We start from the raw sequence: 13,245 nt of genomic DNA on the forward strand, positions 1-13,245 counted from the left end.
CATTAGAGCAACAGAAAACTACCGGACGTAAGCCCTTAAGCTATAAGACAACGAAAAAAGCTGCATCGCTAACGCTTGGGCAGCCGTAAGTGCGCGGGGTCAGGGAGAGGGGGAAAAATGCAAAGAGCTCGGCTCAAGAATGGACGCCCAGGAGGCAGTGCTGAGGAAAAGCCGCCGAGAAAATACGCTAGGCGGGGAACGCAATGTGCATCAGCGATGCAACGATGGCGCTTCGCCGAACTACATTCAATTCCAGCGCTCGTGCATGATGTATCACTCCGCTGCCTTGCACATCTCCCTGAAGAAAGTTGGCTCCGCCAGAGGAAGGCAGCGCCTCTATGCATTTTTAATGAGACGCATCGCTCCCTCCCGCCGTTTCCTCTGTGGCTCCCATCACTTCTCTTGCTTTTCTTTTGCACGCTTTGTTTTGTCTCTCTAGGCCCCCTTTCCCCACTCTCTTCTCCATGCTTCCTCTCGGTGGTGGAGCAAGCGTGTGTCTTGTCTTTTGTTCTTGGCCGGCGTTACTCCTGCTTGAGTTGCTTGACTTGAGGTTTTCTTGTACTCTCAAATGGCGATAAAGCCTCGGCGCCCGCTGTGCGCTCGGCGTCTCCTCACCAGCCAGGTGACGCGTCGCCGAAAAGAATGCAGCGGGGTCCCCGCGGTTTCGCTCTATTCAGCGCAGGCACCCCCCCCCCCCCCCCCCCCCTCCCTTTTTTTTTGCGTCGCTCCAAATGCTAACATCAGCGTGAATCAATCACCGGTTTCAATACCCGTGTGTATAGGCATGTACATTACTGATACACTCATTAGTGTTGGCGTTTCGAAAAAGAAATACCATACCTCAGCCGTGCTTGTTACATCCGTTTCGAAAATAACTAATCTTCGTTTCAGTTGCTTAATGAGCACTGGCAGCATTGCCAATTTTTTATAAGTGCTGGTCATTTCGGGTGTCAGACGTTGGCACAAATTTTTTGCTGTATCGAATGTGCCTTTGTGTTCGAATTATGCATGTGTGGTCTTTTGTTGCTTTTTTAATTTGTGTTGTCAAATGTTACCCCGCCTTATTTCACATCGTGCTGCCCCTCCTTCCTCGGCCTACCAAGGCTGGCAGTATTGAATGAATAAATAAATAAATAAATAAATAAATAAATAAATAAATAAATAAATAAATAAATAAATAAATAAATAAATAAATAAATAAATAAAATAATATCGCCCAGGCAGTGCAGCCTCAGGCACAACGGGCCGAGCTTCATAGATTCGTTGGGGTGAGCGATGAAAACCAAATAAGAAAAATAATGCCCTGCCCGCCCCGACTATGGCGCAGAGGGCTTATGCTTGATGCAGGATGAGGAAGTAATTGAGGCTAGTGAAATAATTGCTTAGTAAGTTAACTAGTTGCAGTTCCAAATAGTAGATCTATTTTTCTGCACTATTCCTGGTGAACCCCGTGTTCTTGCTATTCCATTACCTGTGTTCCACTTGTAAAATATCTTGGTGTATACATCGACAGCGACTTATCCTGGAATACACATGGCCTACTTGAGCAAGAAGCTGAGAGGGTTTGCATACATGTTGTATGCTCTGAAGGCGTACCTGCCTTATGCAATTAGACGATAGCACAGTGTTCGGGCTATGCAGGGCTCAGGCATGGAATGTTCTGTTTTTTTAACTATTCTTCTACATCGAAACATAGGATAAACCGTTTTCTTAAGAACACGGCTAAAAGGTGTTTTATATTGCACGCCAAACAAAGCAGGAAGTGTATTCCTCTCCTCGCGTTTGTCTTCCTTCGATACGCTGTTCACAGAAATTGTTGCACTACGATATTTCTGGAAAAGTGATTTTAGAGTGCCTTATGTAAACACAGTCGCATTACGGAAAATTCCAAGATATATTTTTCCTAGCGTGCGAACTCATTTTGGAGAATGCGTAAGGTCTTTCTATGTCCCATATATTTTTAATGAACTGCCGGATGAGGTTTTTGATTTAAACACTCGCAGAGCGTTACGTAATGGTATTGCCAAACTTGAAAAATTGTGATTCATAGGCCTTTTTGTTTCTTTTGCACCAATGTAACAAATTCTAAAAGGAAGGTTGTTGCTGCTGCCGGACGACGCCCTACAAGCCAAACGTGGCTTAGGCGTGTCCGCATCCTGTATCTTTGTCCTGAATTGAATAGAGCACTATTATTACTATTATTATGGTTTGTAACTCAGTTGTAGACGAGGTGGTCACTCAGTACGTTATATTTAACGCTCTGTAATGAAACCTACCCTCATAAAAATGGTCTATAGACAGTCTCTAAACTTCTTGAGGAATCTACTGCCTTCTTATTTTTGCCTATCCATAGTCTATACACTGTCTATAGACAAACGTCTACTAAAAGTGTATGGCCATAAATCTATAGGTTGTCTATAGACTGTCTATAGCATTTGCATTGCCTATAGACTAGTCTATAGGATTTGTCTATAGAGTCTATAGACTTTATAGACAGAAGTCTAAGGAGAGTCTATAGACTGTCTAAAAATTTCTTTGTAAGGGTAGGCGCAACCCAGAGTCATGTGCAGCACTTTCTATCGAGGCAAACCCACATGCGACGAACTAGCACGAGGAACTTTGCGCGAAAAACGCAGGGGCGGTGGTACCTTCGCCGGGCCGCAGCACATGCTGCGAAAAAAAGGCGTTGTCAACGTGGCGACGCGCTCTAAAGGCCGGAATACATGGAGCGTTTTTACCGCGGCGAGTCGTCGATTTTCGACCGACGGCGCAGATTTGACGCCCGGCGTCGAGAAAAACGCCCGCCGCCGCCGATCAGGACCGGCTAGATTTTGACGCGCGGCGTCCGGTGAGACCGGAAGCGGTGGCTGAAGCGAGCCAATAGCAGCGCAGAAAGCCCGCTCTTCCGGTCCTCGGCCTGCCGCCGCCAACATGGCCGCCATGGCCGTCGAGCTACGCAGTGTTTTGGCACGGAAATGTTATTGTCGTGAAAATAAACGCTTCATCAGACTTGAAATGTCGCTTTTTTTGGATAACACAGCTGAATCTTGGATCGGAATGCCTGCGCTCCCTCCCTGAAGCGAATGTGTCGAAGAAAACCGCAACCGCTGGTGTCCGCGGCTGAGCGGGCGTCCAAAGGTACGCGACGACATGCATTCGAGCACCCAAATCTTTATAGATATTTTAAGCGCGCGTGCTAAAATTTGTACAATGGTGTCCAAGTGAAACTTTCTTGATTTTAACAGAATGGTCAGCGTCGCTGTTCTCACAGACCTCCTTGCACAGTGGTGTTTGCCACTTGTTGATCACATTTGCTTTCTCGTCGATGGAAACGCGGCGGCGCGCCGCCGCTTCAACGTTCCATGTATCTCCAGCCGGGCGTCGCGCCGCCGCGACGTTTTCTGCCGCGCGAATGTCGTCGAAAAAAACGTCGCATGTATTCCGGCCTTAAAGCGGTGTCCTTGCATCGAATGAAGTGGTCGTTTTGCTGCTCTTTTCGGGACAACCGCTGGCTGTAAATTGGCTTCGTCTTATCTCGCCTATAACAAACTGAATGCGGAATAAATTTCTCATATTTTTTTGTTATTTCGTTTGTCGATTCGGCATCTCCTAGGCGCAGCGATAGACGTTGGTTAGTTTACAAAACTGGTTCACCTTCCACCAACCACATGTCTCCAATTATACTGAAGTTACCGTCGCGTCTACATTTGCCTGCGATGAACTAAAAGTGCGCATGCGACATACATGCCGAAAAATGCTTGCCTTTAGTACACGATTCGCACTGCTTTCGTAGCCATGTTTACTCCTGCCGACTAGGCGAGTGGAAAGAGACGAACGGAAGTCGAACGCAGTAGCGCGTCTGGCTGGCCCCCGCTGGCGCCCGCATTGACCACTTTCGGCAAGCTGCTGGCCGCCCTGCGAACATATCGGCTCGGCTAGATCGATGACGAGCAGATACCTCTTGTCAGGAGTCCACCGGTGAACGCTGCCGAACAGCGTTCGTCGTTTTTTCGTCGGAAAATCGTTGCATATTGGTCGACCTGAAGGTGAGCGAATGCGAGAACAATCTCTCCAAAACTAGCTTCGGTTACATACAAGATGCATACAGGGAGGCATTTTGCCCTGTCGCTAGACACGCGCAACTAGAATACATTACATACGCGATAAGGTGCACGCAACTATTCCCATCTGAAACGTACGTTGTGTCCTTTTTGTCCTGTGATGCAATCCTTTTATATAAAATATAAGAAAAAAAAAAGATTTTATGGGTATCTCGCACATGGAATTTCTCTACAGTTGTGTTTCGTGCACGAAAGCTAGATCGCATGTTCGTACTTTGCCAGCATCGGCCCATGACGACATGACTGCGACGTCTGTGCATTACTCAGCAATACCTTCAATATTTCGCGCTGCCCTGTAGTCTAGGCTCGAAGGTAGACATGCCTGTTTAATGGCGTATTTCTTGATACCAAAGAAAGAGTGGATAGACTGCTTAGGGTATGAGATTTCTTTTCATCAAAAATCGTAAGCCTAGCAGCGGAGGAAAACTTGGGTTTGTGCTTGAGAGCGGAAGTTAGTCTTAACATTTGGGACTAAAATGAACTAGAGAGATTCCTTCGTACCCTTGGTGATGGTGCTGCCACCTTACTGGGGCACCATGCTTACTCAGTTTTATTCTTTTCACAAGTCTACCTTTCATTTGTTTCTTTGGTGCACATTTCATGACGGAGAAGCCTGTCGCTACAACGGTCTACCACTCGACTGCTGAAAATAAAACGAATCGTTGTAAAAATCACTGAGGGGTTACTTAGATTGCACGAGCCTCATACTGTATTTAGCCATTTTGACGCCCAAGGGTCTTAACTGGTACAGAACTGGTATGGCTTCACCGACATAGGCGCACTTGATCCTGCACCTGCAGTTACAGATTAGGATGGCTTTGCAATGACAGAAACTTGAAAAAAGAAGAAAAAAAAGAGGACGGGGTGCGGAAATAGCGCGCAGAAGCGCGGCAGCAAGCAGTGCCTTCGCTCTTTCGCGGTGTTTTTGCTCGCGGCCCCGTAATAATGACGACCCCAGATCCCGTGAAGGGGGCCGCGAGCGGCACAGCAGCGTCCGACCGGCGCTAAAGCGTCTTGGCAACGCAGGTACTCATTACCCGAGCTTAGAGCCGAGAAAGGATCGCTAAAAATTCGCGCGTGCCGTCTGTGGGGTCGTTCGGGAGCAGAGGAGCGTTCATTAGAGGACGGCGAAATACTCATCCGGCGCAAACCGTGCCGCAGGCTCGGGCTGCGCGGGAGGAAATGCGCGGGCTCGCCCCGACCGAGAGCACATGCGTTTGCGCCCCTTCCTCATGAGCTCATCGTTAGTAATGCGTCTTGCAACTCCCCGGGCAGTTTCAATTCGCTGCGTTCGCGAAAACTTCTCGCTTCCTTGTTCTTGGTGGCGCGCGCGTTCTTGGGCGCCGCGTTGCTTCCCCTCTTCGCGCCGCGCAAAATGCCTCATTGATTCCGCCCCCTCCCGGGAGGGCGCCTCGGCTGCGCTTCGACTGCCCGGATCATTCGCCATCACGTTTTGTTTGGCCCGCTGTGTGTTGTTGGGATCCCGCGCGCCGTTTGTAGGGGAAGCTCGCACGGCGTAATGATCAAAGGAAGACGGCATCCTTGCTTACAGGACGCGGGGGCGCCCGCGCGTGCCATCGACCTTCGGCGCAAGAGCTCTCCGGCGACGAGCCACCTTTGTCGTCGGCGACTTCCCCTCCGCCTGGCACCCCGACGGTTTGTTTACGCCAGCGTGCACTCATTAGGACAAAAGCCGAAAGCCCATCGAATTGTTCCCTGTCACTCTCTCTCTCTTGTTCTCTGCCTGCCTGCCTTTTCACAAATGAGCCGGCACTTGGAAGCCGTTTAGAGGACTACAAAGTGCAATGGCCGTTCGGCCGGCTCGACGCTGTCGGCAGCCTAGCGGCAAGAGGCGCTCCTCTCTGCGGACTGAGCATCGACGCCGGCCTTTCACGGTAGCCGTTGTTTTGCGGACGGTCACTGCTTTATCGGCAGGCCACCGCGGTTCCCCCGAAGGAGGCTGCTTCCCGTTCGCTCACAGCTAACAAAATGTGTAGTTACGAGACGCACACGCACATAATAAAAAAAAGAAGGACCATGCGACGTTGGTTTTGCCCGCGTCGCTTCAGGGCCTATCGAGAGTAGAACAAAATGACTAGTCGGCAAGTAAATATGAGTATGGAAACTCCTGTAGCAACATTCAATGCGCTGGCTTTCTTGCGGTGACAGCGGAACGACTGCCCCTGAAAAAACGCTAGTGTCCGCGCAGCCATATATCGCTGTGCCAATGGCACGGCATCTCTATAGCTGCGCCTCGACTGGGCGCCTGTCATTAGAAACGACTGAACTGCCGTTCGTCTCGCGTCTTTAAACACATAATGAATAACTGGATCGGTGACTTTAGGGGATAATATTTGCTGGGAAACTGCGTGCTCATTATCGCGATGTGGTAGGAATAGGTTAGAGCCTATCCATATCCACTGAATCAACATGGTTGCCCTCGATCGAACGAAGTACGCTTCACGTTAGCTATTTCAACGAAAGATTAGAAAAGACATAGTAATTGTCACAGATGGTATCCTAAACTAATGCTACCTAGTAAACTGACTGGGTTAGCCTGTGCTTAAACATTCACGGATAAATGTGGCACAGCATTTACCAATAATTTATGCGGATGATCTTATCCCAACCAGCATTAGTTACTTACGAGCCCACTTATAACGAACCTGACGGTCGAGCGGATAGCGTTCATCGTATCCGAAGTTCGTAGTATTACAGCCAAAAAATACAAAGGCAGACAAAAGTGGCGTTCATTTCCCCAAGAACTGAGGGTTGCGCATCTGCTTCTTGAAAGCAGGCCCTGCCAAGACGCTTTCTTAGCTCTCCAGCGCGGTCATGTCAGCTCAACGGAAGCCGGATGCTGACGTGCTGCTTTAGGGTTTCGATATAACTAATGGCATTCAGAGCGTTGATCGCAACCGGGGCTAGGTCGGCTTTCTCTGTCAACGTTTTGGTCAGATTCTTGGCAGTCGCGGAGCGCTCGTATTTCACGTACAATCAGTGCATATTTTGCGATGTCGACGTCATCATTCGCACCAACGAAGTCATATGAGGTTAAATCAGGTCCTGCCAAATTTGCATCGACGACGCGTTAACACAAACCCACATTCGTGTGGTAACGTAGGTGTTCGACGAGATCTTCCGTTGTTCCGAGCTCCATATACGCCACATCAGTAAGAAATTCGTGGGGCACTCCACACTCAACTCTTAATCACTTCTGCTGTGGTGAACGAAACGATCCGACCCGGGACCTCGGTATCTGGTCGGACAGTTGCTATCAGCATGTCCTAGATGATGTACCTGCTACAGGACACCTTGAATGAGCAAATATTCGTAACACTGATGTCCAGTGGCTGGATCTTGCATGTCACACTCGGTGGCAACAAGTTTTTTGCAAATTAAGGAATTTCATCAAGAATGGGTGTCTACGTTGAGGCATCGACAGTCTTTTCGCAGTCAAATTAGAACTTAGCATACAGCCCGTCGTCATACTACGCGGTATTGCAGCCCTTGCACTCATGCGATGAAGCAGCCTTGCAGCCTTCAATCCTTAACAAGTTGTAAGGATGCAGTGACGGAGATAACACAGCGCATGTGCGCGGAGAACGTATCCTCTGCAGTGTCTGCTAGCAGTAGCAGCGCAGAAGGCTGTGAGCCGATATGGCTGGCGACGCGTGCCACATGACCCACTGGGCCAGCAAGGCATAACCCGTAACTGCCATCCAAACTTCTCAAGTCGCTGCCTTTGGGTGATCAGCGACTGTTTGCAGTAGTTTCGCTTTCAACCAACGCTGCCCCTCACTCATGCCAACCGCGCTTCTTCGACTTTAGGCGCTTCGCACGCCGCAAGCGCGCACTTACAGACAGACCTTGCAGTCTTGCCGCCGCACGATTAGCCGGCGGTTATCTACAGGTTTAATCAACCGTTTTTTATCGTGTTTTTTTCTGGAGGGGGGGGGGACGCAGGTCGGTTGGGTGGGGGGACAAAATGTGTCACGGCGCCCCGGAGGCGCGCTCTCATCTCCGCCTGCTTGCGGGAAGTGTGACTTTCGATTGCAGGGGCAAGTTTACGGTGCATCCTCATTCGTTATAACCGAGTGGTGCGGCCGCACTTGTTCGCTGTATCTGAGACGCAGTGCCATTGTCCTAATGCATATTTTGACGGTAGCACCGTTTTCGTTCGTAATAACCGAGCGTTCGTTCTAACTGCGGCCGTTGTAAGTGGGCTTGACTGCATATGCATCGCAGCGGTGGCATAGCCGTTTGAGCATCCGGCTCGTAAGCGGGAGGTGCGGGATTCGATGCCCAGAGGCTCCGGGTACCCGCCAGCGATACGATGAGTACAAGCTTTTCCCTGGTCTATTGTTTGGCTTCTTTGCGGTGAAATGCTTGGGAAAATGAGTCTTTGACCCCACCTTGAGTAGAACAAAAATAACTTGTGCAATGGCGCTCTTGGACCAAGCTGCCATTGTACCATAGAAGTACATCATTGTCACCCTTACATATATATATATATATATATATATATATATATATATATATATATATATATATATATATATATATATATATATATATATATATATATATATATATATATATATAGCTATGCAGCTGTTTGCAGTTCTTTAGCCAGCTCCATGCTGTTCTCATTAGAGCATCCAGCATGTGGTGTTCGAGCTGGGAAGAAACTTTTAGTATCGGGAATGCGCTGACCAAACGAACAACTGCGAAAGAAAGCTCTTTTATCGTTAGGGCAATGGCAGAATTCAGTGCCCAGTGCCGCTTCCGTTCTGACCGTGAAGGTTGCATGATTCATCCGGACAATTGATGATCGTCTTGGGAGCATTGAACGTGTTTTCGAAATAGGCAGCAATACATCGCGTTTCCCGCATTCCTTCCTTACGTTTTAGGCTTCGCAATAAAATACGGTAATGCCCTCCGCTTCATGAAGAACAAGAGAGCAGCGACTGATGACATCTTCGACCAGTTTAACAGAGTACACTGTGGGGCCAGTTGGTCATACATAATCTGAACGAACAAACGTAGCGTTTAAACAGGACACAGAAAGATGTAGCCCCGTCCTGTCCTCATCTTTCTGTGTCCTGTTTAAACGCTACGATTGTTCGTTCAGATTATCTTCGACCAGCCCATGCTGCTTGAGGAAGCGTTTGTTTCTGTGCAGTACAAGTGGGGCATTATTATTTTGGCTTCTGAACGGTGTTGTTTTAAACTTGCGTCAGAAAGAAGATAGAAGATAACTTCTACAGACACCTATAGACACGCTAGACGCGTAAAACAGAATACCCGCATCTGGTACCCTCGTTCTGAAAGTTTTCAGTGGTGTACAGCCCGACCCCTCCCTGCCCTCTTTAAATGCAAAGCATAAATATACTGCCTTGTATAAGGCAGGTCCGAACGATTAAGTGACATCCGTTTTTTACGTATTTAAAAAACTAGCACAAATAGGGTGACAGAAAATAGAAGGCCACATCTTGGCACCACTTGCAGATAAACCATGTTATTTGGAAATATTCTGCAGCTTTTTTATCCTCCGCAGCCAGTAAAGCCGTTTCAGTTTTTTTTTTTTTTTTTTGCGTATGTGTGTTTGTGTACATGGAAAGCATGCGCGGGAACTGTTGTCGGGAGTTTTCTTTTGGGTGAAAGATTTTCAGCGTTAAGCTCTCTGACCCCCTAGACAGCTCTGCATACAATTAAAAAAGTACTGAAATGTTCATCAAAAATCGATACTTGTCCACGCGTTGTTTTGTAAGATGATGGAAACTGTTTCGTAATCTTTTTTTTTCTGCACAGTATTGATGCAGCTTAAGAATTCATATTATGCTCGAGTGTCGGTTCGGCCCGTTAATTATGCAAATTTCTTCGGCTTATGCAGATCACTTTAGTTGTCGATCCGTTTCTACTTTTTTTTCTCATTATTCTAAAGCAAGTTTTAAGAACGTCGGTTGCCATCATTAGCTAGCGCGCGCAAAAATATCACCAGATAATAGTTGAACCATAATTATGCGTTAGCAAATGCTTGTGTCATCATTCCTTGGTCGATGTTCTTGCGCATAGATTATACTAAGACTTGAAATAAAATGTACAAAGAGCGGAGATGTTTCATAGCTCTTGGTATCTTCGAAAAAAAAAAATTGACAAGGATACGATATTAATATTAGCATGAATCGAGCGCGGAAGTTTTGAGAGGTGCTCCTACGGTATTGATTAAATGGCAGCACAGGTTTCATTTTGCTTTCTTGGCGCACTCAGCGCATCACAGCGAGCTGCTCAGTTTCAATCATATTTGACGTGGCTCATGTACGCTATGTTTTTATTCGCATGCCTAACACGTCCGTACAGCTTTTTTTTTTTTTACATGAGTTACTCTCTAATTATGCTTATAATTATTCATGTCCTGTTTTTACGGCTGCGTTTCCGCTTTGTCTGGCACAACATAGTTATTTACTGTCACCATGCGCTGTTCATTTTGTCCAAATGTTTTGCGAGGCAGGAGGATGCCTTCGGCATTACAATACAGACGATACTTTCGCTCAGGTTTGTGATATTGTCTCGAACTCGGGAACCAAATTGATCTATTGGTCGATAACTAGTGAGCATTCTTAGTCCAGGGCGCCGCTTAAAGTGGGCAGTACGCTTGCTGAGGAAGGGCTCTTACGGAAACTTGGCTGCCTGACGCCGTGTTCTCTCTGTGTTCTGCAGGAACAAAGTCACAAATCCTACCGTCCACTGACTGTGCTGACGTTCCGACTCAACTTCGCTGTCCACGGCCTTGATCCGTTCGGCTACCACCTGGTGAACCTTCTCTTGCACGCCCTGGTGTGCCTCCTCTATCACAGGTAATACTGCATGCCGTCCCTGCGATCAGTCCCAGGGTTTGAGTGTCGTCTTGCGCTGTGCTAGTTGCACGATTCATGCGCGCGGCACAGTACGCGATGACCAGAGCTGTTTGATCGTACGATTTGCGAAACTATACTTAGAAACCTTGTGGCCACATTAACAGAATGTGGCGCCGCCTATGATCACGGCTGTCAGCTATAGGTGGCACCCTGCAACATTTATTTCTATGTCGTTCGTTTGAGCAGCAATTAGCTGTTCGTCTGAATGCTGCAAGTAGCGTGACAATCTGCTAACCTCTCAGTTTTGGCCAATCAGACCGCCTGATTCCATTACATGGGCCCTAGGGAGAGTCTCACAACTGGCAGTACCGGAGATCTCTTCTCAGACCACGGCGCATCTAATCCAGCGTGGTCAGACATGTGGTAGCTCACTATAATGCAGCATGGCTGGCAACTATTATTTGTCAGCGCTTGTTCATTGTTAAGCCTTGTGTAGCAGCAGGGCCTGCTCTGCGCGGAGACAGAAAGTTAGGCGACGGGCATGGTTGTTAGGCTTTAAAATTTCATGGCGTCATGGATCTTCGTTCAGCGTGAGCGTGGGTCACTGTTGCAAGCTGCGTTATTACAGAGTAAGTTGTCCAGGAACTTTCGCCATTTAGTGTCGTGACTCCCAATTTTACCTGCTGTCTGATGACAATGCGATCCTGGTGAGACTTTTTCCTCAAATACCATGAAGGTTGAGCCACTAGTGAGCTCCTCGAGAATGTCTCTCTTTGATCACGTGCTTGTCGTGGACGGAGTAATCCGCTGTTTTAGTGCGCTAGAACCAATGGTGGCCATTCCCCGCACTTAGCCGTTGTGAGCTTGTCTGTTTGTGTCTGTTTGTCTGAAGCCGGGTTTGTGGCAGGCTGCTCAGGTGCTCACGGAATGATGAGCAGGTGAGCATGACTAGCCTGCCCGCCTTATCAGGCACCAGCTCAAATAATTGTGAGAGGCTCGCAACCCAAGTCCCCCCGATGGCAGCACCTGCCATAGAAGGGCAGTGGCGCATTCCTTCACCACTGCATCAATGCGCCAGGAGAAGACTTCTAGGGATCTGCGAATAAATAGAATGACGAACTCCGCATATATGGACAATAACCCATTATCGCTATCCGAACAACTGCCATCCGCGAACACTGGATCTAAAGCCTGAACACCGAAACCGAAGTGAAAACCAAACTACCTAATCGGCATCTGGCCTAACTACGCAAATCGACCATCATTTATTTTTTTTTCTTCTAAACAGGAGAATGTCCCGTAGAGTAGAAAGTGCTGAAGTATTTCCTGTTGAATGTTATTCCTAGTGCTTCGAACTCAGGCGCTCTGAATGCTTCTTGCCTTCCAGTGCCTTTCCGTTCCCAACAATTCTGGACAAAAGCATTTTTGAACGGGAAACAGTTTATGAACGCTGTTTTTACACATAATTTTTAGCAGTTCAGTATAACAATCAATATATCCACCGACCACCCGCCGGTAGCCTTGAATATTTTTTTGCTATTAGCGTTTTCGCTATCGTCAAAAGTGTTCACTTCGGTTTTTTATGGAAGTCTTAACTTCTCGATGAGATCGATGAAAACACGTTAAAAGATCCCTCGGTGGCTCAGTGTTTATGGCGCTCGGCTGCTGACCCGAAAGACGCGGGTTGGATCCCGGCCATGGCGGCCGAATTTCGATGGAGGCGAAATTCTAGAGGCCCGTGTACTGTGCGATATCCGTGTTCGTTAAAGAAACCCAGGTGGTCGAAATTTCCGGAGCCCTTCACTACGGCGTCCCTCATAGCCTGAGTTTTTTTGGACGTTAAACCCGCATAAATCATAAGCCAAACCAAACACGTTAAAAGACAGGTTTTGTTACACATCAGATGAATGGACCATTACCTTAGATATTTCCATAACAGTCTCTTACAATTTTTCAATATTGAACATTTTTTTCGAGAATGTTGGACATGATACTTTTAAAGCGTTCGTTACTGCCAAACAGTCCACCAGCCTACCAGGTTAGCACGTCTTAGCTGCACTGGGATGCGCTGCATTTCTGACAGTGCTATGCCGAAAAAAGTGCTCTTCTAATTCAAAAGGCTACTTTTTAAAAATTGCAGAAAATCTTAGGTGGAACAGCCGGTATAACAAATAGTGTCGACTGTCCAAAATTAAGCTCTTTCGTGCCCACTTATCTCGAATGAAAACTCTGATGACTAGCGAGGCTTGATCAGTCGACATGCG

The 13,245-nt window shown here is 47.6% G+C and overlaps 1 protein-coding gene across 1 annotated transcript in view; it reads left to right on the forward strand.

The window, feature by feature from the left end:
• The window catches only part of LOC149350366 (protein O-mannosyl-transferase Tmtc3-like), a 359,942-nt gene that overhangs the window by 252,581 nt on the left and 94,116 nt on the right, over positions 1–13,245 (forward strand). The window contains exon 5 of the mRNA XM_089579380.1: positions 10,845–10,981. Within this exon, the coding sequence (XP_089435506.1) occupies positions 10,845–10,981 (137 nt within the window). The remainder of the gene's footprint in view (positions 1–10,844; positions 10,982–13,245) is intronic.

This window comes from Amblyomma mixtum, chromosome 3 (assembly GCF_055824585.1).
Source record: "Amblyomma mixtum isolate Tamu chromosome 3, ASM5582458v1, whole genome shotgun sequence".
Classification (NCBI taxonomy): domain Eukaryota; kingdom Metazoa; phylum Arthropoda; class Arachnida; order Ixodida; family Ixodidae; genus Amblyomma; species Amblyomma mixtum.